Below are 27,137 nucleotides of genomic sequence, written 5' to 3' on the forward strand. Positions count from 1 at the left end.
GGTGTTGGTCACCGGGTGCGCGTAATGACGCGCCGAAGCCCACTTTGCGTGCACAACTGATACCCGTCACCCACAAGGGTGGCGAGCAGACTTTAATCCAGTGGCAGGCGCTGTTTGTAATGGTTGCTGACATTAGCCACAGTGTTAAATTAGACACCATCTGACCCCGTCACCCTCTTATCTCCAGGCAACGCCGTGCTTGAGCTGCGGCTGCTCTTCCATGCCCTGACCAAAGCTGCTTGTCACCTGTACCTGGCCTTGCTCCCGCTACGCAGAGCCCTCACTCATTTCGCCGACTGCGCCCGACACCTGGTCAGCCATGCCCAGCAGAGCCCCCCTCCCCACGGCTACCTCCACCAGGGCCAGCCCCTGGCCAAGAAAGGCACGCTGCACCTCCTGGAGGGGATGTGCGTGGTGTGCGAGACGGTGCCCAACCTGATGGGCGCGGCGCTCAGCGTGGGCGCCGCCTTCTGCCACATGCTGCAGGGAGGCTTCTACGTCCTGGCGGCCACGCTGCGCACCATCCAGGTCAACCTGTTCTCGCAAATGAACGGCGAGAAGGAGAGGTGGGACAAGGAGCGACTCCGAGCCAAAGAGAGCGAGAAAAAGCTAAATTCTAAAGTACTGGAATACATCTCGGTGTTCTGTCAAGACCCTGTCAGCGCTTTACGCATCAAGGTCGACGTGCCACCTGTGTACAGATAATCTTAAAGCGATACACATGGCACATAAGAGGCCTTCTTCTAACTGCTGAGGGGTTACGGGTTCAGCGGAGAGTTGATTGGTTTGCAGAGGAGTCAGGAGGTTGAACTTTGACCTGTGGTGTTCACTCACTGTTGAGGGGAATGGTACCAGCAGAATCAAAGAATTGATATTTAAGGGTAAACAATGGTGCATTTTGTTACATTTTACATTTGTCCAGATGTAAAGAAGTTCAAATAAAAGTCTTAAACAACTGAGATTTTTTTATGGTTTTTGGTATTTGATATTGTCATGGCATTAATACATCATGTGTCATTAATCAGTGTTTACTATGTCATTTAAGCAATCAAGATCAACCAGCAATCAAGTAGTATATTTAAAGTGCATTAAGTCATTATCTACTTTAACCAAAAATTGTTATTTAAATTATTTACGCATTTAAACATCAGCAATGCTTCCATCATATTTAGGAGGCCAGAAATATTGAAATTTCTCATCGTTCATCTACTAATTGTGATCAAAACCATCAAACACAACCAGACATACTTCAGCCTTTGGGTCACCGTGTCAAAGCGTTTTAGCTTCATCTCAGCCCTCTCGCGTCTGCGAGGAATGAGCACAAGGGCACAGAGGTAGCCAACACTCAAGAGTGGAATGCAGCCAAGATTAAGTCTAACCACTGACATCGAGGATAAGGCGTTTTGTGCGCAGGCTCAGAGTGCAGGTAGCAGTAGTACCGATGGGTAGGAAGGAAATATATAAGGAAGACTGGTTAAAAACAGGTATGTCAGCTGATACTGAAAACGGGTCCGCTCCAACTGAAACTAAAGCCTTGCGTCAGGTGTAGCGCGGAGCATCTGGGGAGGGATTTTCCCAGCTACAGGGAGAAAAGAAAAGATTAAGAAGTCACTCAGGTTGCTGTTCCTGTTTGTGTTTGACAAACACAAACAAGGGTAAAAATGAAACCTTGAGCACAATGAAACATTTAAACACATCAAACAACTTCCTTTATACCGCAACTTACAGAGTATATCCCAGGTTCTTTTCACAACCGCTTTGTTCACTTTGTATTCGTTCTCCTCGGACCTGCGAGGAGACGAGAAGATTCTTAACATGTGTAACGCTGGCACCGACACCAAAGAAAATGAGCTTAAAACCAAACAGATTTGCAGGGGCTAATCTCATCACTCACGCCCTCAGCTTTGTCACGGCCTCCAGCCTGCGCAGCGCCGACAAAACGTTCTTCTGTGTGTCCGAAGAGAGCGCCTCGTAGGTGTGGAGCTCACCTGCAAAACGCGCAAATGAACACACGGGCGTTGTTGTTTGCAGACTTCGACAGCTGAAGATGATTGCAGAGGTCAGAGGTCATTTTCTAGCGCTTTCTGTTTAATAGTACCAGTGAGGATGAGCCTTGTTGCCAGGTTCCTCACGGCAGGTAGGAACTGTTTCTCTGAGAACACATGGACTCCGTCTTCACAGAGGTACCTGAACATCAGCTGGACATAAGAGACAAACAGGTTAAGCCTAATGACATAAGCTTGTAGTTGGAGATGAAAATGGAAATTTAATTTCCTCTTAATTTAAACTCAGCCTTTGGACAAAGTGCGATGTCTGAGGCCTTAAGTGATGTGACATAATGACCTAAACTGAATTTTTAGAATTATTAGAAATGCACTCTTTACATGAAATTTTTCTTTACAGATCATTTAATCTATTACAGGTTTAATATTTCACATTAACTATTATTATTAAACCATTGTTTTTGACTCGTTTTGACTACTTTTGAATTTATATTTATTTTTTATCTTAAAAATGGATTACATTGCCTTGTTTGGTTTCATTCTTTTCAGCACAACCTCACGTGTGTCATTTTACAGTTACTTTTTCATTGTGATAAACTGTATTAACACATTGGACCTAAAACCACACTAAAACCATAAAATCCGAGTAGGAAAAAGTTACATTTTTTCACTGTGAAAACCAACCATTTTTAGAGCTCAGAATGCAAATCTGAAGTGTAAATTTCAAAAGTACAAATGTACAAATTTAGCAAACAACAAAGCTCTTAATAACTATTTACATTAACATTTTGCGTAACTACTTACGACCATTTACAAAACTATCAAGTTTAACAATAAGTAATAATATCTAAAAGTCACTTCTTTCTCTTTGGCTGCAGTCCCACAACTTTTCCGCCTTCCTTAGCAACCACTGACACATCATTTCCTGATTGGTTGCGTCCCTGATCCCTCTATTCAACCTGGATGTGTGTCCTGGTCGTGTTCACGTCAGTTCTTTAACATGGCCACTTGCGATCGGATTGCCCAGGATGGATTTGTCAATGGAAGGTCTGAACAGGGCCTTTATTCGTGTTCTTTTTGGCTAGGACCAGTGACTCTTTTAGTCTCCTAAATGACTCTTAAAAGAGTAGTGGAAGGGGAAAATGGAAAATGAAATTCATTAAATATCGTTGTAACCAAGGCCTTAACCATTTTCAGTCTTCGATTAATGACAGAGAAGTGTCATTAATCACTTGTGGTTGCTCAGGAAGTCATGTGCCAGTCACCAAGAGTATTTTATTCCAATTTCAAAGCCTTCTCCACATCACTACATCTAATCAAAATGTGAGAAGGAGAGATGTCGACTAAACCTGCTAAGCTAACTCCTCCTGACAGCTCCTCCCAAACAAATAGCAGTGGTTTAAAATCCGAATATGATGTGTAATAGCAATGAAAGAAACAGACATGAAATGACCTGATAGGAGTCCACGAAGGGTTGGAGCAGCTCTTGTAGAAATGTCAGCACCTCCACGCCAGCGTCTGAAACAGACACTTCCTGTGGACTCATGTGAATGGCTCCACATTTCTTCAGGAGGAAGCATGCCTCCTCAAAGTCCTAATCAAGGGAAGCAAGGACAATATCAGTAAAAAGGTGCCTGTGGCTGGTGATAAAGACAAAGTACAGACAAGAACTAAGGTAGAGCTGAAGACTAAGATGTCATCCCCTGGATAACTAAACATCTACGTCCTGAGATGTTTGACGGACGAGCCTATCACCTGAGATGACCCGTCTGGGATGAAGACGAATTCACTGGAGAAGACATCCTGCAGGAAGCAGAAGAAGCTGAAGAGCTCGTCTGTGAACGGGAACAGACAATCGCAATGAACGTGAAGATCAGACAAACATCATTTCTGATAATTTAAAGGATCTCTTATCGCGTCTCGCCATCACCTCTCTGCGTGCTTTTCGTGATGTGCATGGCCGTTGCGATCATGGCAGGACGAACAAACACGTGCAGCGACTGATTCCTATAGGAAGCCAGCATCAGCATCGCCGCCGCCGTCCCGAGCACGCCCTCCTCCGTGCCGGCCGGCCGCCTCTCCGCAGGCTCTTCCTCCCGGACCAGGAAGACGCGGTCGGCTTTGCGGAGAACGCTGGATCGGTGGAGAGCCACGGTGGACGACAACACATCCGAGTCCGAGACTTGAGCTGCGAAATGACACCTAATTATCACGTTTGTTCCGGGGGTGATTTGTGAGCTTCACAATGTTTATGTGTGTTTGCGCGCCCACATGTGCCTGCAAGTGAGTGTGTGCACGCAGGAGGCCTGTAAAGTGAGACAGTTTAGTGGGGTCTGCTTAGGATAAGTTCCTTAAAGTGCATTAATCCACTGAACATCTCCTAAGTGAATCTGAACACGGGTGCCAACTCACATTCATCTAATCTGTCTGATCTACCGCAGACCAGGTCAAAGGAGCCTTTAGTCTCATTTGAGGTGAGATGCTGTCAGATTCCGCAGGAGGGAAAACACTTTCCTGCTTTAACTTTGTCTGGTTGCCTTGTGCAGGCAATATGCAAACGCCACCTGCTGGTTATTCAGGGGATGTGAAACTAATCAAGGGCCCACTACAGGTACAGTTTAAAATGTCTTCATAGCGCAAATATTGATGAACAACTTCATTAAAAAAAAAAAAAAAAAAGTGTGATATTTGTTGTATATGCACTGATCAGGCCTACCATTATGACCAACTTCCTCCAAAACAGTTGTGACTCTTTTGGTCCTGGTGGGTTGAGGGGATGGGCCTCATTCCACAGATACTTGATCAGTTTGGGATCTGGTAAATTCGGAGGTCACGTCCACAACTTGTGCTATTTTTTTGACTTATTCCTAAAGTGTTTTTGTGTCTGCCATCAATCATTACTGTCATTGCTATGGGGTGTGGGTGTCTGCTCTGGTCTAGGTGGGTGCTACATGTCTAAGTAACATCCACATGAATGAATGTCAGGTCCAAAAGTTCCCCAGCAGAACACTGACACTGACTGTCGCAAGATGGACAGTGTTATTCACTTCTCCTGTCAGTGGTCATAATGTTAACCCTGATTAGTGCATGAAACGCATCCACATTCACCCACCGGGCCAGTTCAGATGAGCCCCAAAGCTCAGCGCCAGCTCCCTGAGCCAGAGGGTTTTCTCTGTGAGCTGGTGCCACAGCACGCCCTCTTCTGTCAAATCTCTGGTCGGAGCCTGGAGCAACAGGCAGGCCATCAAAGACCAGGGGCTGAGCACAGAGCCCTCCTCTTGGATTCGCACCATCAGATGAGCCAGCCAACTCACGCAGGCCTGGGCCTCTGTAGTGGGCTTCTGAGGAAGATCTCTGTGAACAGATATGAAAAGGAAAGAAGAAGAGGGTTGGGTAGGGGAACAGTTCCAAACAGATGACTGCAGCCCTCCATACGGCTTGTTTAAGGCGGGACAGCGGCCTTTTAATGTCCTTTAAGAAGGACATTGTGAGACAAGTGAGATTATCAGACCCGGTTTGGTTTTTGCAGGTGATTTGCAGTTTAGTTAGTGGATACCCAAAACTCTATGATCCTAACATCATGCTACATGTGCAAAAAATTATTTTCCTCGCTACCTGGGTATGAGGTTGTACTGGCAGCGATTTATCTTGCCCTCACACAGCTGTCGAACAGAAAGGGGCCGGCCAAAGTTCAAGTGCATGCTGCCGTAATCTTCCTGCAGAACTTTGCTCGCCTTCAGCAGACCCTGCGATAGAAGGATTAGAAGAAGACGTTTAGTTCATGCATGGCTGCTCAGTAACGAGGTCAAAATCGCAAACTCAACAAGTTTAGATGCATTTTACACATGACCACTAGAGACCGATGTGACCAGAGCATACCGCCGTGCTTTCTCTGGGCTTTGGGACACCCAGCAACTCGTGTGCGAGCAGCGACTCCTCCAGCACCCGGTCATAGCTGATGCTGATGGGCACCAATGCAATGTCATACACCTCGCCTTTAAAGTAGGGCTCCAGCACCATGTGCATCATACCTGCAGACACAGAGGCATGTGTGCATTTAATTTAAAGGAATTATTAGTTAATTATTAGTTATTAATTATTCCGTCTTTCAACGGTAACGGTTGAAAAAAAAAAAATTATTCACACATCTGCATGCAAACACACAACACACACACTCAAGCAGACACACAAGTCAATGCAGCGATCACTATGAACCCACTTGTCCCCGGGACCTAACAACGTCATCTCCATGTCATAACAAACTTGGGAGCTGCAAATCATAGTAGGGCAACAGTGATATTTTATTTTTAGTGAACAACATTATGATCCCCCCAAATAAATTCCACTTTCAATTTAGATTATTGAAAATATTTAAGTTTTTGTGTGTGTGTTTTTTTTCGAAAAATTTGTAATGCCATCACATACAGTAACCAGGCAAAATTTTGATATTTATGATTAGTACTTAAATGGATTAAAGACTTATGTAAAAAAAAAGAAGAAAAAGAAAAAAGTAGGAAAAAAATTAACTATTATTATATTATTTATTATGTTATTTGTGCTAGTTTTTGAAGAGGACACTTTTGTCCCTTAATGGCAACAATGTAACGATTTTAAAATCAGGTGTGAGAGTCAAACAGGTCTGAATTACTGAATAAACTGATAAAAGTTATGAAATCCTTGGAGAAGACGCCGTAGGCTTGAACGCCTTGCACAACTGTACAGGTCACCATGGCCTAAAATAATAAAGCAATCATTAACCAGCTTAACATCACTGCAACTGAAGGAAAATGACTCCATATGACATGACATGACATGTGGACACTCACCCAGCTTGGGCGTCAGAGACTTTAGTGTGCGACTCCTCAGACCTTCCACGTAAAACTCCATAGGAGCAAATCCTCTCTGCGGAAAACACATTCACTTTTCACGGTTCAATGACAGCAGCTGATAGCTGAAGACGGACTCAGGAATACTCGGAGAAACCATTTAATAAAATTTTTTAGGTTCTCTCACCCTGACAATGGTCCGGACGTATTCTGACAGCACCGCCCAGTAGAGCTTGTCGGAGCCGATGGCACGTCGGATGAAGAACGCTCCGGAGCGACGCAGCAGCTCCCCTACGATCTTCATCCCTGCCAGAGCTTTAGAGTGATGGGGGAGAGGAAAAAAAAAAAAACATAAGCAAGAGTCTGCTCTGATGCAATCGACTGGAGACAGAAAGCGTTGGTGTGACATTTATTCGTCGTTATTTAAATAGATACTTGCGAATTCCTGCAGCTATAACCGGTAGAGGTATGTCGTGATTGAACAGGACGTAGGAGATAGCCAGGAAGTCCATGTAGCTCCTGTGATTAGGCATCAGGATCACAGGCCTCTCCTGACTGACTTGTTGGAGCTGCACAGAAAACATAATCATCACAATACTGTATATATGCGGTGTATTTTAGCGGCCGTACTCATCGAAAGATCAATCGAATGATTCTCGATTGTATATATGCAAGTTTTAATGGTTATTTTTGGCAATATATTTCTCCCATCCACCTCCAGCACGCCTGAAAACCTCAGGAAGCGCGCTGCAACTTGTGCAACCGCCTTGCATGTCTGTGCCTTTGCCTGTGAACACTGTAAACACAACACCATTTCAAGCCACAGTGTTGTTCTTGCCAAGAAGAGTTAGGCAGCTAGCAGTTAGCTAGCAGTTAGCTTGGCAGTTAGCTTGGCAGTTAGCTTGGCAGTGTTCACAGACCAACAATATAAAATTGTGACCTCAAACACGAGTATAAATTCAAAAATTCCTTGACTAAACATTTTTTTCTATCTGGAAATGCTAATAACAGAAATGAAACTAGACTTTTGTGCAAAAAAAAAAAGAGCGGTGAGGGGAGGGGGGGTAGTTCTTGAACGCGGTCGTTGTTTTGAAGGACTTCTTGAGAAAGGTAAGATTACAGCGTCTTATTGCTGTATTGCGTCTAGGTTTTCGTGCGAGGACACGTCACAGCAATATTAGAAAACCGAATTTGAGCATCACTGGGACACGTGTCTAAATGTCTAACAATGTAGTCACGTGGCAAAATGCATTGATTTCTGAATGGTCCTGACCGCGTTGAGTCCGTCCACGTTGACCAAGATGCTCCTGAACAGCCTCTTGAACACCTTGCTCAGAACGTAGCCCATCAGCCTGATACACCCCAGCTGCAGGTTCTGAGACATTTCCTCCAGAATCTCGCCAGCCTCCCGTCTCACGTCCTCCACCGACGACCCCGTCTCCGTGGCGATCTGTAGAGAGATGCGGTTAGGAGCCTGGTACCACGTTCACGGAAAGAAAAGTGAAGCATCACTTAATCCCACCTCTTTGGCGACGTAACGCAGATGCTGGGACTCCAGCACGGCTTTGTTGAGCTCGGCGGGGGAGCATGGCGTGGCATCTCGGAGCGGCTGGGGGTTGAAAGTCTTGAGGACGAAGCCGAGGTCACTGCTGGTCCTCCTCTCCTTTAATACGTCCACAAAGTCCTCCTCATCTTGCAGCCCCGCTCTCCCTGGATCCCTGAACTGGAGGAAGAGTCATGTTTACGCCAGTAAAGGTCACGCTTGTTATTTGACACCTTGACAGGAACAAAACAGAAAAGGACAGAATGGAATAGACCTTCGTGAAGATAAATGCAGGATTGCTGGATGAGAGTGCATTCATTTTCACTAGTGTGCAAGGTACTGCATGTGCAGGCATGATTATATGGCAGGAGTTTGGAAACAAGCTGTGGTCCAATGTGCAGCTCCTAGGTGTGATGTGGCAGCAGTGTAGCAGCAACAGCAGCACATTCTCTTCCCTGCACTTATTTTGAAAGGCACATCCAATGTCCAAAACATGCAACAAGTCGGGGGAATTTTATCTGTGTCAGTTTTCTACCGTGACCAGCTGATATTGTTCGTACCGTGGCAGCCTGCAAAGCAACAACTGCGTTGAATGTGTGAATAAGTAGGCCAAAGTTTGAGCAGCTTAACGCGCCTCGGCTCCAATGCGTGCAGCTCTGCGCGAACTTTAGAGAAATAAAGCACCCGCTGCTTAAAAACAGAAAACAAACATCACTTTCATTTTGGTGATCCTGTAGCTGAAATGTAGTCACAGTCACTGTTAAGCAGTAAAGTTTAGATCGCGGCGGAAGCGCGCTCGGGACACAACAAGTGTCACAGAGGAAGGCGCTCCGAAGGCGTCTTACCGTGCTGGTCATTCTTTAACAAACACACAACCCCCGCAGGTGAATGTCACCGGCGACTCTTCCGTCCTCAGAAGCTTCCTTCGCCGCACGCTGCGTAACTGTGCGGCACCCGAAGACCTGGGGGCCAATGGTGGCGCCGGGTTTTGGAAACTCCTCCCGCACTTGATCATGTGCAGCCTCGTTTGGCCTCTAGTAACCCCGACGCTGCGGTGCGCGACATTAACGCGACAAAGTGAGTTTTTCTGAACGAACATTAACTAGGTCATAGTAGACTACGTCTTAAAAAAGAATTTAAATTCTTTTTCTAAATATGATTTTCACTTTTTTTTTTTTACATATTCAATCCTGAAAAATGACACTTGTTGCAATGAAAAAAAAAACACCAATCCTTTATTTATTTAATTTGTTAAATCTATTAAATTAACTGCGAATGTTTTAATGAATAGGTCATGAACTGAGAAAAAATTCATGAGGACAGCGGTTGGATAGTTGAGGCCTTCTCAGGTGAACCTGCTCCCGCTCAGCTTCCCTCCAACCGGTCCAGAGTCTCTGACTCAAACGCACCAGTCAGCCAAGAAAATGGGATTTCAGTCTCTCAGACCGGTGCATCACAGACTGACTGATATATTGTGTCTTTCAGCAGCGTGTTTCTGGATGGTGCACGGCCTTGTTTCACTTATCTAGCTACATCTGAGAAGGTGCACATAAAAGGTATGACTGGAATCTGCTCTGCAGCCGGAGAGGTTCACCACGCCTCACCGTTGTGATATCATTTATTGACATAAACAGTTTATTTTTGTCACTATGTCACCTGATTCGATTTTGTGCTGTGTCCCCTCGAGCTGGGTCGTTTTACTGGTGCTCAGCACTTCTCCAAATGTGTTATTCTGGACAAAAAGACAACTCACCTGAAAGTCCCTGTAAGGCAGCCTTTTTAACACAAAGGGCCAAAATGAATTCATGCAACATACATGCAAGGTAAGGAAGACGCACGTCACATTAATGAATAAACTGATGCTATGTCGCAATGTGTAGAAAGAAGGGAACGAAGTCCGGATTAATGGAGATTTACTATGAAAGCACTACAGAGAGAGGACGGATTATCCAAGCACCAAACACAAGTGAAAAGTCTGAAAACAAGGAACACAAGCAAGGAACAATGCAGGTAAATGAACAGACAAACTGAGGAAGGACTGGGACTAAGACAAGGTAAATACATCAAATGTGTCTGGTAAACCTTAAAAAAAAATCTAAAATCATGGCTTCATAAGACAACTTATTTACTTAATTTAAACTCGGAAGTATATTGATTTAACTTAATATATAGCTGAGTTAATATAACAATAGAAAAGCCTAAGAGAGGATACAATCATACAAAATATGGGATAATGGTGCTTGGTGACACTGTGTTCTCCTCTTTTGTCCTTATCATAAAGGCCTCGTACTCTGTGGTTGTGGTTTAAACTGAGGTGTTTCACAAGGTTTGTCGTGTTGCCACATCTCAAGAGTTACTTTCCACCGTCTTACTACATTACTTCAAATGAGGAACATATCAAAAGTATCGACAACAAGGAAAGACAAACAGGTTGCAAAGAAAAATCCAAACTGTGGAGGTGTTAAACAGACAGTAGACACAAACACACACTTTCACTGATGTACCAACGTATTTTTAATGATTCGATTTACACCAATTTCACAATGAACTGGTCAAATAAAACTACTGATCACAAGTAAGGCAAAAATAAAACTATTTCAGCTCTTTCATAGAAAGAATAACAGCACTGTCACAGCATCATATATATATATACATCCTCTTTCATAAGCTAAACTGAAGGCTTACTTTCATGATACTTTTGATAACAAACTGTAACTTAAGGCGGGCTGCCATGGTGGCAGTCCCTGCTCATATACCGTGTATGACCTCATGTTGTCTGTATAAGAAGAAATCAAGATGAGTCGCCAGATGTTTGCTACTTCAAAAAGGCCAAACATTCTTTCAAGCCGTGGATAGTCTGACAAGTGACACGGTGAGTGTCACATGTCAACGGGACAGTCAACGTGCGTTTATGTGCGCTGCAACTGAATGGATAAATTAAAGGACGCTTCACGAAGCCCACCACCTCTCGCACACTGCTGAGGCTCGGATAGAAAAATAAATCAATATTTCATATCACACATAACAGTCTTCAGAGGAATTAGAAAGGTTGTGCTTTTCTGTTCTCTGTATTGCTCTGAATATTCATTTCAAATGGAAGTCATAGTGTACCTTGGTTGGTTGATGACGCTACACAGCTGCTAACTCATTCATTCATTCACTCCCTCACTGTGCTCTGTAATACATTTTGATAATTAATACTGACTTCTTTCAAACAGAATCATCATAAACGCACACATATACTGCTATATAAGGACACCGTCTGCATATGTAGTGCTACGTTTCCATGCTGATTGATTGCAAACTGACTATTTGGCACCTCGTTTTTTTTTTTTTTTGTTTTTGAGCACTGTTGAACAGAGGTTTTTTGTTTTAAATACACACCACACTTGTCTTCTTACTGAGATAATGTCAACATTCCATCCAAAATGACGTCTGTGCTAAGCTGCCGGAATAAATTACTCATATACATACATATAATCAGACAACCGCGGAGATAGTCTCTTGATAAAAGTGCACTTACATCCCTATTTTGCATTAAGACTATAATCACAGCAGGTTTTGCTGTGCACTAAATAAACAAACAAACAAACAAAAAGAAAACAGTGCTTCGTCTTCTACGTTAATATATCACGCGCATGTAACCACCACTCTCTGAATCTCCGCTACCCTCTCATTCAGTCAGTGCTCTGGAGCTCAGCGGGCAGCGTATCACTGCTGGAGCTGGGAGTCTGCGGGGGCGTAGTTCCCTGGTGGTCCACCAGGGGGAGCTGCTCCCTCCAGTAGGTGAAGTGGCTGTACGTGTCCGAGCAGGGGAAGTCGGAGGAGGAGGCCCTCATCTTCGGAGGAAACACGTGGTCCACCACCTCGCCAAGACGCACGTAGCTGAGGAGAAGATGAGGAGGTCATTCTAGTGCTTCACCTGAACTCAGACCATAAAACTGTATTAATCTGGATGCTTACGATGAGATGTTGGTCTTGGCGTGTTCTTGCACCAGCTCGCCTTTAGGGTTTACTGTAAAGATCCTGTTTAGAGGCACGCCCACTTCTTTATAAGAAAATACATCCTACAAAAAAAAAAGAAAGAAAGTTAGTTTAATGTTAGAGCCACATCTAAATTAAATGTACCTGCAACAATTTGCTGCATAATCAGAAAAACTAAAAACAAAAAAAACAAAGACGGGCAAACATTTATTCTTTACAAAACATAGCGCATTTGCGCAGGTACCGTTGGTCTGTTGCCAAAGGCTGCGTAGAAAGGCTGTGGGTTGGGGTAGAAGAGGTTCTTGATGTCATTAAGGCACTCCACCTTGAACTTCTCTGGCTTCTTTTCGATCACCTCCCTGTAAAACACACACACGAAAAAAGTTTCACCTGCACCTTTATTCTTTCATAACAAAGCATCCACAACTTTTAGCGCCAAGGGAACTTGGGTTAGTGCAACTGGGGGGTCTAAAAGTCCACTGGCATATCAAACACAGACAGCTGAACCCTCCAAAATTCCTGTACTTTAGACAAGTACTGCCACTGAGCAAGGATAGTAGAACGTAATTCAGACCATAGACGCTGAACTAAGTTCTTCCGAAGGTGTTTTTGTCTCTGGGTAAAGTGTTTTTGTGAGTAATAAATACCTGTGCAGAGCTGAAAAGAGGCTGCTGGGGCTCAGGAGGACGGGGCCCATAGGAAGCATGGTGCCTCTCTCATTGACCCAGTGGAGGTAGCCTCTCGTCATGTCAGCCATGCCGATGGCTCGAGCTGAACAGTACAGGAACTTGTAGCCGTTTCTGTTTCGGTGACAACAACTACTCATTAGCACTTTCTTAAATGCAGTTTTCACTTCCATAAAAACAAGCGGTCGATGAAGCGGTGCTTACTGGCTGACTTTGTGGTAGAGGTGTGCAATTCCCTGGTGCGTCCAGTCTTTCCCAAGCGTGGGCAAGATGTGACCCAACGTGTCTGACCTGAAGACAATGAGTGAACTTTTTTTTTTATCACCAGAAACACAATCAAAACAGATGTGTTGGGCAAAACCTGAGGCATACAGCATATAAATTAAGTTGAGAGAAGTTAAGATTAATGGGAACCGGCTGACCACCTGCTTAATCTATCATTAAATGATAGCACGCATGAAGCTACTAAATCTCCGGGGCGAAAAATGAAAAATTGCCTGCTAATCGACAGTGAATAAATGTGACAATAAAACTGCCGCGAGGAAATTACTTCATCCTACTGAACACTCATTAAAGAGCCATTTAGGCCACAGAGGTGAGCAGCATACAGATGACCCTGCCTCTGGATTACTTGCCAGTTCGTTAGGTACACTAGTGAATACAAATGCGCTCCGATGCATTCTGCTTTAAGGCTATTAGAATGTTCAGTTCACGCTGACACGGTGCAAGAAAGGTGGTGCTTTAACCGCATGATCATTTTTGGGGGACGTAGTTTGTGTTGCCGGGTTTTCAGTTCTCAAACTCAAGGTGTGCAGACAGGGTAAACACACGCAACGTGCGCACTCACGCACTCACGCACCTGGTAATGGTTCCGTCTATGTCGGAGATAATTATGTTGTCGTCCCAGTTCCAGAGGTAGATGGTGCCCTGGCAGCGGCAGGTTCCCTGGTACTGAGTGGTCACGCTGAACACGACATCGTTAGGACCTTCCTGCAGCTGTAGAGACAGCTGGGTGTGTGAGAGGGAGACAGAGAGAGAGAGAGGGGGGAGAAAATGCATTAATATTAAAATAATAGTCAGAATGAAAGGACTGATTAAAAATGTTTAACCCTTTAAGACCTAAATATTTGCCTGCAAGCTTGCGGTATTTGAATTACCGTAACTCACCGAAAATAAAATTCAAAAAGTGGCTGAACACTTTTTTGGAAAAAAAGCTGCCATTGTGGTAATGGTTGGAGGGGTTACACAAGACTGAGGAGACCCAAGAAGAAAGAGTTGTTTGGAGGAATGTGTTGGTAAAGTGAACACTTTGAGTTATGTCAATAGCGCAAACTACCATGAATTACGGTAATTCAAATACACTGTTCTCTAACGGATCATTTAAGGTGCACTCAAGCTCGTGTCCTCACCAGCTGCTCCGATGTGAGTCGCAGCGTTTTCTTATAAGACACGCCCCCTGATGGGACCCCGGGCTCTGGTTGGTTGGCCTGAGAGCTCTGCTTGGCTGCTCGGTGGTCCTCGTCGCTGGAGGATGACTCTTCTTTATGCCTGCCATCGGACAGACGACCAGATGTTGAAACACTGTACGCTGCATCCAACCTAGCGGTCCGGACGCGTCTCTCTTACCTGTCCGACATGTTCCCAAGCTCCTCAGGAGAACCACAAGCCCCGCGCTCGGAGACCGAATCCTACAGGAAGAGTTTGACACGAGTTACAACAAAACAGCCGGTGGAGCTCCTCGTCGAGCGCGGACAACGAAAGGAACGGAAGGAGGAGAAGGAATTACCGATTTGATGCTGTTACTTCTGCCTCTCCAGGAGAACCACCACCTCCCTCCTTTTTTGGGCATCTTCTCCTTCATGATGCTCTCCACTGCAGCCTGGAGGGAGGCACGCAAAGGCCAAACAACCACGACACAAAAAGCACACGCTTGAAAAACCAAAGCCAAACCAGACCATAACTCAACAAACTAACACACAACCAAGAATGTGCCTGCGGTCGGGATGAGGAAAATAAGGGGCGACGGATGAGGGAGGCAGTGAAGGTAGAGGACATGGGATGAAAGAAGGAGATAGGTCGGAATAAGTGTTGTCTCTGACGTACGGAGCCGTAGCCCAGGACTCCGGTCAGACAACAGAGAAGGAACTCTAAGGCCGAGTGAATGTAGCTGAAGCAAGGAAACTATAAATGAATGTACGGATGGATAAATGGAGTAGAGGAGGAGGGAGAGAAGACAGGGAAAGACAGCGTTTAGCTTGACAGCTGAAGGCGGTTCTCGCTGTATATTTATAGATGGTGTATCAGATAATGTAATGACAGAGTCTGCACGGAGACACAGACACACAGGGTGCAGTACCGGTGTCAGTCAGAAGGGGGAGTGCTTTTCATGTGACACAAACCGCAGAGACATTATTATCTATTCAGTGTGTGCCGTCAGCTTTTACCTTTGGCAGAGGTTTCTGGAAGGCCTGCATAGCCAGCACAAGTGGGGCGGCAGTGCTCCAATTATAGTACCTGAGGGGAATAAAAAAAATATATATATATTTGAGTCAGTTTCATAAAAGCAGCCAGATTATTTTTTTTTCTAAAACCTCAAAGAGTTTTGCAGATGCTGCTATTTTTGCTGCGGTCTGTGACAGGGAAGTTTGTGCGGAGAGACGCCAGCAAGTCGGTCTTACTTTGAGCCAATTTTCACAACTAAGTTGGGGTCATCGATGATGGACGGGTTCTCTGTGAACTGCTGATAGGAGATGATCTTCTCCTGAAACTGCTCTGTGAACGCAAAAACACACATCACGTGATTGCCCTGCTTACAGCGCGGAGCATGAAGTGTGTCTCGGAGCTGCCTTGTACCTTTAGTGATCTCCCTGTTGTCGGTGAGTCCTCCACACAGAGAGATGGCGATATTGGGCAGGTCGGACATGTGGTCGCAGTAGTAGCTGTCCACTCCGCTGTCTCCACCGGAGCCCACCGACTGCGGGGACAGGCTGGCGCTGTGGAGGCCCGGGTCAGAGATGCTCCTCACCGTTGCGCTGCTCTCGCTGCAGAGGGAGAATCGGATGAGTTTGCGAAGGAGTTGAAATTGCGATAAAACTTTCTTCACACTGAAGTGAGGATTACTGTATGTGTGCGAGCGTCCTGTCGCGTACCTCTTAGGGAAATAAAGGGCTGCCACTTCAGGTTCCAGCTCCGTGATGTCGTCCAGGTAAATTCCATCAGAGCCAAGATGGCGGCTTCTTTTGTCTGCAACAGGGGAAAGTGTCAAAGGTTATGTAGGCTGGTTGAGAGGTCCAAGTTGAAGAAGACCAGTTGCGCAGCTCTAGTAGCTCTAGTTGACGTGTGTGCAGTTCACCTCTATATGTTTATGCACAAAGTTTTAAGTTCATAACTTTTACGGTATTTCCATTTTGTAACTGAACACTGCAAGTTAACCAAGAACATGGTGTCAACATTAGAACCGTTAGACCTTTTGAGAAGGAACACGGTGGTCGCCGTTTTGATGGAGAAGATGACCTCACTTCTATTTTCTAATAAGGAGGGTCCAAAGGTGTTGCTCCACAACTGCTGGACTGCTAAGTTTGTGAATGTAGCTGGGAACTGTGTCGAAAATAAATGTGTTCACATTCACTTCACTAGACAGAGATCTTTTTAATGCTTCTGTTTGGAAATGCAGCCGCTCATTCGAATAAAATGCATGGAATGATGTTTGGTTTGTGGTGCAGCAAAATAAAAATCTTAAAACCTCAGCTTTCATGATTAACTGTCATAATGTCCAGAACGACCATCCAAAAGCTAATTTTGGCGTCTTTGGCTCCACGAATCAAATGCCATCGAGCTCTGAAAGTAACGCTGTATGATAATACATGTTAGTACTTCACCTTTTTTCTTAGATGGAGAGTCTGTCTTTCCCGGCGGTCGAGGCATCGCCTCCTCCATGTCGGTCACCATGCGAGCCGCCGCTCCTTCGGTTGAGTTCGCCGCGGCCTGCGACTCCATCCCCGCGGACCCCATCCCGACGCTGACGACAGCTCTCTGCCCGTCGGCCGCCTCCTCCGGCATCAGCAGCCGGAGAGCGGCCACTTCCGGGCAGGGTCCGCGCTGCTCCGAAGACGCCTCGTGAGAGATCACGCGGAAGTGCGTGCTCTCAGACACGGGGATGGACACGGGGTGGACGGGCGGAGGGTCGGGCTTCAGCTGGAGGAAGGATGGCTGGGGGAGCGGAGAGGAGGAAGATGATGTGAGCTCTGAGCCCCCCCATTTAGGACTGAAGAAGCTACTTGGATAAGTGTTTTCTAACTTAGTGCCATACTAGAACTACAACGCCAATTTAAATGTGTGTGTCGGGAAGATTTTGGTTACCGTGGCAGCTTGTGGCAGCTCCCCCCACGCCCAGAGCATGGCTGGATTCTGATTGTCTGACGACTTGGTGATTATCTCAGAGTCACTCTTGGGAGAGGTAGGCCGAGAGTTCCCAGGGCTGAGGCAGGAAGAGACGACAAAGACAAGTTACACATCTGCTGATGTTATTCCTATGCTATATAAACAGCTTTCAGGTTCTTGCGCGAGTTGAGCACCTTTGGATGGGGCTCCACTCTCCGTCGGAAAGCGTGTAGATGCCGGTCTGCTTGAAGGAACCGCCGGCTGGCCCGACCGCGGCCTCGTCTCTCAGGACGTCTCGAGACCTGCACACAGACACGCGCCATCCTGTAAATGTATACCACCAGTCCCGTGCGTCGTTTATTTTGGGAGTGTCTGTAATTTACCTTTGACTCTCCACCCATTTTCTGTAACGACTTTCACGACCGACAGAACCACAGATCGTGCCTGAACCTGTTGCGTTCGGCCTGCACTCAAAAAGATAACATGTCTTGTAGCTACAGTTTAGGTCCGCATGTTGAGACTAATGTCGGTGGAAAAACTGAAGTATGCACATTTTCTTTCCACCTGTGATACGGCTATTTGTGTAGTATGTGAAATTTTAGACAGTTGGAAAAAAAAAAAGTTTTGGGTCAGTTTATCGTTGCAATTCCACGAAAGCCTCATTGTAAAATCATTACAATGAGGCTAAAACAAGTGCAACTGGACTTGTCGGTTTTCCTGGAAGGCATCACGCCACCCGTCTGAATAGCTTCTGCACTTCAAAAGGACTGGTGAAGAGTCGGGGTTTTAACGGTAGGACCTCTGCAGGTGTCGCTCACCTGAAACTCGCATGACTAAGGTCTGTTAACGACCACCTACTGACCTGTATTTGGAGGAATATGTTTTTGATCCTGTTTTTCCTCCCCAATGAATAGCGCTCCACCAGTTCATTATTTGCCGGAGACTACAGTCCCCAACACTCTTCAAGTCCAGTTGACCTTGTTTCAGCTCGTTTTTTTTTGGAAGACTTAAAGGCCAATCCCTGCACGCACCCATCATCGTTGGTTTAAAAGACTGTGAAACCCTTTCCAGAAGAGTCAGAATGTACCTGCACGAATAAATCAGCTTTTTTTTTTTTACCTTGCACAAACTACTACCTCACTGTCTACATTTTATAAACTTAATATAATTACATTATGTTCAGCAATTTTAACCACCGTTCCACACCGTGTACACAGAATGTCTTATGTCTTGAATGTTTTGTTCTTGTCGAGCTTCTGTGCACTGAACACAGGCCATGCGGCACCATGGAAAGCTCATTTAAACAGAAGTGAACACGATGAGGACATTTCCTGTGAAATCTCCGCGCAGACATAACGCTTTCCATATGTTTTTTTTTTTTTTTTCATCTTCTGAGTATGCGCTCGTCAGCCCTACATCTGCGGACGCCCGTCTGTTTATCCTTGCCTGTCAGACTCCTGCTCCACTGCAGCTGCTCTCAAAGCTTGTTCCAGTGATGCACAGCACTGTTTATCTCACGACCTCCCCCCTTTTCATCGTCACGTGTACCCCTATCCGCTGTGCTCGCCCCTCACGTGCACTTCATTCTTTTCCTTTTTCTTTTCCTCATTCCCCCGCTTCTGCCGCCCCTTTCTTCTTACCTACTGCTCTCCATCTCCCCCCCGTCGTCCGAGCTGATGTCTATGGTGAACATGTCCTCGTCCGCCGAGTAGTCTCCGCTCTCCTCCCGCCTCACGCTGTCCGTCCGGGCCTTCCTCCTCCTCTTCCTCCTCTTCTTCATCAGCCCTCCGCCGTTGTCTCCGCTGCTCCCCATGGAGCCCAGGGTCTGTACGTTGGACCCGGAGCTCTTCCCCATCACGGACGAGCTCATCAGAGCGCCTCCGTCTGACAAGATGGGAGAGGTGGCCAGGTAGGACGGGACCACTTCCTGTTTGTGGCAAAACCAGAATTGGAACAGTGAAGGCTTTCTTCGAGAAATCTTAAATGTTGCAAAAATCATTTCGGACTGCAACACTGTCAGTGTTTGCAATCCTATTGTCTGCACACTGAATATTACATCAAGAATTCAACCGGCAGGCCGTGCAATTTTATGTGTTGTGAGTGTGTAGTCACTGTTTGCAAAAGCCTCTTGAGAGGAGACGGTCTGCCAACGGACGAAAGAGCCGATCCAAAACACAATCTGTTCCTCAGTTCTGTGAAACAACTTTAATGCTCCCTTTTGTCATTCCTCCTTCTAGGAAAAGAAAATGCTTTCTAGCAGGAAGGTCTCCCGCCGTCGGTGTGGGGGAGTTTAAATGTATATGCGACTGCAGACATGTGGAACGAGGGAAAGGGGGGGAAAAACGCACAGCCATATGATTTGTGGTCCGATAATACGGCCTCACGTTTTGCTGCTCTGTGCCAAGGAAGTGGGTTCTGAGCCACTGCACTCCTCCCTCCCTCCATCCCTCCTTCCCTCCTTGCTCTTCCAGGCCTGGGAATCTGACACCACTCTAGGGGAAAGTAAATCACCCGTTTCCCTTGTCTGAGGTGGCCCCCAGCCTCAGTGCTTTGCCGCTTGTTTACGCCGTTCTGCTGCACACGTCTTCTTGTGCACACAATGGCGCAAATAAAGGCTTCATTACGACAGAGCTCGTGATTTGGCAACTTGTAAGCCAAAAACCAAATGAAAACACAGAGAGAGCTGCCAGACTTCCAAAAACTGAGGGGAAAAAAATGCTTTCCATGAAACTTTTCAAGCTTCATAAACACAAAGATGGGAGGTGAAATTAGAGCGGAAGGCTTCAGAGTTCTTTAGCCGCTTGTCTAAGAATCCAAATTCACACAGATATCTAAAGATCTAGAGTCACGGTGACACAAAACTGCAGTTTCCACAGGCGCATTTCTCTTTCAGGAACACCAGCCTCTATATAGGTTTAGTAAACACGGCCTTCAGGGCTCTCACTTGCTGATGAACAGAGGGAGGCTGTCCAAAGAGGAAAGGAAGAAATTCCTGGGTGCCATGCCAACTCTGCACACAGCGTGACCCTGTTCAAACTACTATGACGGCGCGTAAGGAGGAAGATAGTTTGGATAATGGTGCACATGGGTGTGACTGGATTTCAAAGGGGAGGAGAACGGTGTGTTTTCATTTGAATCTTTGTTTTCATTTGAAGCAACGTGGCCATTTAAAGGAAGTACTACTGCTGCCGCTCGAGGCAGCCTTTCAACAGGAAGATAATTACGTTCACGCTACCTGATCATTTTCAGTTTCTTGCACAAAGAACGCCTCTCCCTTGTCTCCGAGCTTCATGTGCAGATCCACGGGTTCCCCGTTGATTTCCATGTCCACCTGGAGGAGAGGGAAGAAAAAAGGAAGAGAGAGCTTAACAAACAAGAACATTAACCGTTTCCCTTTACTTTAAAAAAAAAATAAAAAATCTCCTTACCACTTTCTCCCGGGACCGGAGGACGCCCATCTTGCCGAAGCGAACGTGGAAAGGCGAGCACTGCAGGGTGCCATCGGGCTGACGCACCACGATGACGTCGATGCATCCGGACAGGGTGGCGGGATTGAGGCCTCGGTACAGCTCTTTGACCTGGACGAACACCTGGCCCGCCAACTGGCCCACGTAGTTCATGGTCTGGCGGGTCTGCGAACCGAGACAAGAGGGAAGGGCAAACGGAGGGTTAGCATCTGAGGTCGTGCTTGCGAAGCTGCATGAATCGAAAACGATTGGGCTGAGAGCTCAACCGTCAAAAGCGGAGGTGTTTATGAACTGACATTCACCGTGCCGTTCTTCGGCCTGTCAGTCAAACGCAGGTTCAGTGGTCTGGTAAACAGTCCGTGGCCTAGATATGGTGGAAACACCCTGTTCCCGCGCTGACCTTCCCACCCTCTCCTCTTCCTCAAAAGTCTGGAAATCTTATCCAACAGTTTTCCGTCCACTAACCCCAGACACCAGAGGTCAAAGGACGCGAACCAGTCTGTGCTTCTCTGGCAAAGATAACGTCTGGACCTTCTGAAGCGCTTACGCCCTGAGCTGAACCGCAGCGTCATGAGTGTTTCCGACAAATGCAAATTGAGGTTAAAAGATACCGTTACACAAGAAGGACACCCAGCCAGTTTGTTTTATTCTTATTTGTTCCAAATCAGTTCAGTCCATAAACCCCTGAGTGAGTCAGCTCATTATGGCTCTCTATATCATCTTAATAAAACAGCTTTCCGAGAGTAGTGGAGTTTAGAGCTCCCCTGTAAAACAAATGCAAATATATGTATATATCAAAACAGTTGAGCCTCTTTTTGTTCCGAGAGTTACACATTAAAGAGGATTTGAATACATTTTGCATATTATATTTGGTTCTAACATACTGATGACAGCATATGAGCTTCTGCGACACAGTCACCAAAGAAGGAGGGATCTCAGAGTTTCAAAAGCTGACTATTAACAGAGAAGAGTGGGCTCTGACCTTGCCTGAGTTGGCAGCAGGCCCCTAAATGTTTGCAACACCATGGAAGATAGGGGGTTGGGACGACGCCAACGTACCCCCCCTCCTCTTTGTTTTTGAGCGCATGTGATCAGGAGAAGAGGCCCTTACTGGAGAACAGGGCCCCTAATTTTAGAGCAGCAGATGAATCCGAGGAGCCGCGACGTATCTTAAAATATCTCCCAGAAACGACCTTCTACATATTAAATTAAATAAGGAGAAATTTTCCACAGAGGGATCAAGTTGCAACGCTGCTGCCCCGCACACCAGGCTGCTGCTTCTCAGACAGTGAAGCGCTCTGAAGCAGCCTCGTCCAAAAATAGACCGACTTGTGTCAGAGATGAAACAAAACGAGGAACAATGTTGCAGAAACACTGGCAGCAGTGTTTGGCTTCAGAGACGAGTCGTAGTTGGATAAGACAACGGGCCTCATTGACAGTCAAGCATAACCACTTGTGTTCAAATGTGGTATGCTCATTAGTTTAATGGATACACAAGCTGCTGCTTCGATCATTTCCTCACAGACAGGAGTCTGGCTTTGCCACTCAGCAGATAATGAACAGAAAGTCTTTCGGTTCCACATTATGACACAAACAAAAAAACCACAAGCTCCTCTGCCTGATCATATAAGAACATTTAAAAAAAATGGAAAAAAGAGGAACACAGATTTTTCTTTGTGTGATCAAAAACACTCGTGGAAAGTACACGTGAGAGCCCATAGGCCCTCCAATAGGAGAAGACATTAAAAAGCATTTAGATGTATTTGCAAACAACTGACTCATACATTATGCCACTGCAAATGGAAAACGTCAGCAGTGGATGATAAGCCGCGATCAGACTGTAACAGAGCTGTAAAGAGCATCTTCTCTGTCATCAATCAGGCAGGTGCAGTCAAGTCCATATAAAAAAAACATCATAAAAAACATCATACCTTTCCAAGCTGAATACGCTGGCAGCCTTTACCAACACACGGAGACAAGGGGTTTCCTCAGCGGTGACTGACAGCGCAGCGACACATTATTAAAGAGGTCCTGCTTCCTTCAGCCTGAGCCAGTGACAGAGACCTGACTGGCTGTCATGGACCTGCAGTAGCGACAAATGAACCGTTTAAGCTGCAGCGGTACTCGGGTCTCCCTCGCTCTCGGTCTTTCACTCTCCCCGTCTCACCGGGGCATTGTCACTGGATGACGTCACATGAAGCGAAAGCTCTTGGCCAATCGGCGTCGAGCTGGTGAGTTGCTAAAGGCATCGATGCGGCTGCTGCCACAGTGGCAACACAATTACAGCAACTCGCTCCAACCCCTCTCCCTCTTTTATTGGTGCTATTTTTAAAACAGCAAAAATAAAAAAATAAAATAAAAATAATGAATGAATAATGAACTAAAACCATAATGCGTGGGCGTGTTTTCTCGTTCTGTTTCAAATTGTACTCGACATTATAACGCCGGTGTTATTTTTAATGCTTTATTGAACAGTACAAACATTATTCAACATTCCGTCATAAACAAAATATTATAAATATGAAATACTAAAACAATATAGTACAGGGAATAGATAAAGGTATCAGACTTCTTGAGTAGTGAAGATCACTAAATTTACTTAGGTAATTATACCTAGTAGTAAGTAAGAGTATATATTGATTGTTTTTATTGATTTATTTTCTGATTATGACAAGGCTAAGATGATTGATATGCTATATAAACAAAAAATCAATGAGGAACGATACGGGCAAAGGTGCTGGCTTCATATATATGATAATGATTTTTTTTTTCATATATATGATAATTTTCCAAATAAAATAAAAAGATTGATGTCACTACGCTTAAAGCAGGTGGCGACAGTTCACTTTTCTGTAACCAATACGTGTGGAGTTTTACCAACTGTAAAGTGTTCGAGAATGTCACGCTTAATGAGCATTCATTAAACAAACGAATTAAGCTTCCTTGCACTCTTTCGCAAAAAGTACATTTCCCCTCAACAAGCGTTCATGCTATATAACGTCAGCAGCGACCAGCAGCTGTTGTGACGCCGGGACGCAGCGGGGCTACGTCAGCGTCTCAAGTGTGAGGCGGTGAGCTGATCTTTCTGACCAATCACAGCGCAGCCTCGCGGCACATGCGATATTAGCTGTTCCAGTAGGCCAGGAGACCCACATTAGTCAGGATGTGTGAAAGGAGAATATGCTTGACTGGTGTTGTATTGCATTAAGCTACTAAGCTAAGCTAAATACATCACTTATGTCTGTGTAGCAGCTGTCTGTTACAACTACTAACACTCAGTTTAGATAAACTTGAAGAAAACAACTAATATAGATGACGGTAAATATCAGATAAGATTCAAATAAGCTTTATTGACATGAATCGTAAGTTACATTATTGCCAAAGCTAGCGTGTGTGCCCACATTTGACACTGAATGAAACAAAATGAACACATATTATACAATCCGTATTGACTCCTGTTGGGTAGATACCACTGTGGGTCACGACCTCGTGGCTACGTGCTTTGTGTTTGTCACTACCCTGCAGGTTCAGTGTGAGGTTAGTTTCAGTACCAGGTCTGAATCCTGTGACTAAAGGCCTACATGTCCTCTAGTAATGTGGAATAGAGCTACGTTCAATAGTAGGTCATGTCCGATCTGGGTCTTGGGTAGTTCTCCTTTCCTGTCATGGTGACTAATGAATTGATACACTGGAGTTTCTTTTTGTTAGCCCCTAATAAATTTGTTTGTGTACGTGTAATTATTGCTAAGTGCATATTTAGTTCCTTCCATTATATTTTCTACATTTTCTTCTATGTATCTTTTTTTTTCTTTTCTCGTGTGTGTGTGTTTTTTATGAAGGACAACCTGCCTTGGGGACAACAGATGGAAATTAGCCTCGGCCACAATCTGGCATATTTACGTTATTTATAATGTTTGTTAATATGCTCTGTCCCCAAATTAAATAAATAAATGAAACAGCTGATGCAGCTCATCTGACATTAGGCGGCTCTATGAATGGCCATATCTGTGGGAGTGTTGATCCTCATTCCTTCGTAACTAGTTAATGCCCCTTGGCTAAACTGAGACTTTTGATGTGAGAAAATAAATGCTCTGCTTTAGACACAATACTGATCATTTCCTCTTGTCGCCAGTTTAGAACAAATACAAGTCATAAAAAATACATATATTTAAATCTTTATGTATCACACCGAAAGCAGATGCTGGTGTTATTCAGAAAATAGGTGACCTTAAAGCATCACATTTTTGACTGCATTGTGCAAAACAAACGATTAATGCGAAATGCGTTGAACCTGCAAGTTCAGCCGACACAAAAACACAAACAGAAGTTCGTCGAACGCTGCTTTCACAGAAGCAGCGATCAGACCAATCTGGAACGTCTATACGCTGACCCTGAAGGAGCGTCAGTGGGTCCTCCAAAGATATATGAGCCACACAGCTGCCCTTACTGACACATTTCTTAGAACATGCTGCTTTGCCAGGAAGAACTACCAGTGCACTCTGGACGCAAAAAACAAAACAGCACATGATAGCAATTTCACTTATTTATTCAGTTAACACGTACGGTTGGTGGTGTAAGTGTCAGGCCACGAGAAACAAGCCGACCTAAAACAAACAGCACATATGAAGTCGTATGAATGCTATCGAATGTCCATTCACATATGAACTTGGTAAATGTTGGTTGAGTCCACGAAGCATTGCATCAAAAAGTTTGTCATGGCTTGGGGGAGTGTCTTTTGTGGCCTCACGCTGTGTGCAGCCAATCATAACTCTGAATATATGAATTTACATCAATCAGCTGACTGCTTCATACTGTATGTAGCAGCAACACTGTAGAAGAACACGTTTACTGTAGCTCCCAAGAGAGTCACGTTTGAGCCTTTTAAAGACAAAGCAAATACGCTATAATCATAGAATAATTATACAAATAAGCAGAGGCTGACTGTCATTTTATATGATTCCACCATAACCGTGACTAACTCGGGAAAATTTGCCAGCACTGGGCGTTGTGTTTTGATGTGGTTTCAGTTGACTCAGCAGGGGAACATTGTTTTAACTAATCCGTCGCATATTACATAATGTTCTGACACACTCGGTTGATATCAAGGCCCCTGATTGGCTCAGGCTAGTCTGGCCTGAGAGTCATGAGATCTGACAGAAACACAGTCTGAAACTGCAAAGCCAAATATGAGCGAGATTATGAGGGTAAGACAAAGGTTTAACACTCGGCGCAAAACGTCGCTGAACAATGGCTGTGGACAGTGGAAAAAGAGGATGAACTGTTTTATTAGTTTAAATAAATGAACTTTATATTGAATTTGCTTGTCACCTCAGGTTCCCTCTCTCTTCTCCTGTTTCCAGCAGATGGTCTTACTTGGGGTCATCTAAACCACACACTCTGTTCTGAGGACCACTTACGTAAAAATTATGTTTTGAATATTTTGCTCATCATTCATTTTGGATCCAGACACAATATAAATACTGAAAGGCACTAACCTATCTTGTACTTATAATTCATGCGTGTCTTTCACACGTGCACATGATTCACAAATGACTTTACCCAGCTCCAGGTGGTGTCAGTGGCATCATGCTGCTCAGCCTCATCTAACTCTTCTTCGTCCACTGTCGATATCATGATTCCATAATGTTATCAATCTCAGCAGGAGGTGTCTTGTCTTTGCTGCCTCTCAGCGGGTGCGTTTTGCGTGGGAAATCCACGAGTCTTGTCCGCTCTTGAACATGTGCCCTCACTCACTGAGCTCGTCAAGTGTCTGACCGACGAATGCCGGTGGACAGCATCTTACTAAATTTACCTGGGGTCCCCGGCTGGAAACCTGAGACGGACCCTGGAGTGGTCAGCAGCCACCAGAGCCTCTGACTTCTTAGGTATGTGAGGAGGGGACACCGGCAGGGATATTTTGACAGGATTTTGTCTGAGACATGAGCCGGCGTCCTCAGTCACACAGGGTCAGAGAACAGTCAACGAAAGGCACTGGCACCGATATCTCCACTGCAAATGCGTGCCTGCCTGTTTATTAAATCTGTGAAATTCTCATTAGGTAACACAGAGATAGTGACACTTGCTGTTATTGTTAGCTGGTGACCCTGATGTGGCCCTCACTGACACTGAGACAAGACCACCTGTCACATGGGGTGAAGTCCAAGTGTCACTGGTTCCAAGCGACTCTTCCCATGAGCACTGTAATTAATATGACACTGTTGTCACTGATGTGTTTGAACTGGTGACCT

At 45.2% G+C, this 27,137-nt stretch overlaps 2 protein-coding genes across 5 annotated transcripts; both read right to left on the reverse strand.

The window, feature by feature from the left end:
- Positions 1-874: 874 nt before the first annotated feature.
- gnpat2 (glyceronephosphate O-acyltransferase 2) lies at positions 875-9,361 on the reverse strand. Of its 3 annotated transcripts, none has more exons than XM_047574453.1 (16): positions 9,218-9,361; positions 8,352-8,552; positions 8,103-8,279; positions 7,269-7,398; positions 7,017-7,144; positions 6,830-6,905; positions 5,883-6,034; positions 5,619-5,749; positions 5,116-5,357; positions 3,934-4,191; positions 3,759-3,838; positions 3,457-3,597; positions 2,099-2,198; positions 1,895-1,988; positions 1,727-1,788; positions 875-1,579 (listed from the first exon to the last, which is right to left on the reverse strand). In XM_047574453.1, exons 1-16 carry the CDS (start codon positions 9,227-9,229, stop codon positions 1,527-1,529), a joined length of 2,037 nt encoding a protein of 678 aa, XP_047430409.1. In that variant the 5' UTR covers positions 9,230-9,361; the 3' UTR covers positions 875-1,526. The 3 variants fall into 3 exon arrangements, with proteins under 3 accessions (XP_047430409.1, XP_047430410.1, XP_047430408.1); XM_047574454.1 differs by having other exon boundaries at positions 8,352-8,605; positions 9,218-9,337; XM_047574452.1 differs by lacking the exon at positions 9,218-9,361 and adding an exon at positions 8,647-9,150.
- A 1,507-nt stretch (positions 9,362-10,868) lies between these two features.
- On the reverse strand, positions 10,869-26,669 carry lpin1b (lipin 1b). 2 transcript variants are annotated; one of them, XM_047574080.1, is made up of 21 exons: positions 26,449-26,669; positions 20,851-21,054; positions 20,658-20,753; positions 19,063-19,349; positions 17,806-17,886; positions 17,617-17,724; positions 17,402-17,519; positions 16,921-17,251; positions 16,192-16,285; positions 15,896-16,083; positions 15,721-15,814; positions 15,487-15,556; positions 14,829-14,921; positions 14,669-14,730; positions 14,452-14,590; positions 13,902-14,050; positions 13,247-13,333; positions 13,004-13,156; positions 12,601-12,715; positions 12,336-12,439; positions 10,869-12,257 (listed from the first exon to the last, which is right to left on the reverse strand). In XM_047574080.1, exons 1-21 carry the CDS (start codon positions 26,521-26,523, stop codon positions 12,050-12,052), a joined length of 2,856 nt encoding a protein of 951 aa, XP_047430036.1. In that variant the 5' UTR covers positions 26,524-26,669; the 3' UTR covers positions 10,869-12,049. The 2 variants fall into 2 exon arrangements, with proteins under 2 accessions (XP_047430036.1, XP_047430037.1); XM_047574081.1 differs by lacking the exon at positions 17,806-17,886.
- Between the last annotated feature and the right edge of the window lie 468 nt (positions 26,670-27,137).

The sequence above is a fragment of the Mugil cephalus genome, chromosome 21 (genome assembly GCF_022458985.1).
Source record: "Mugil cephalus isolate CIBA_MC_2020 chromosome 21, CIBA_Mcephalus_1.1, whole genome shotgun sequence".
NCBI classification, from domain to species: domain Eukaryota; kingdom Metazoa; phylum Chordata; class Actinopteri; order Mugiliformes; family Mugilidae; genus Mugil; species Mugil cephalus.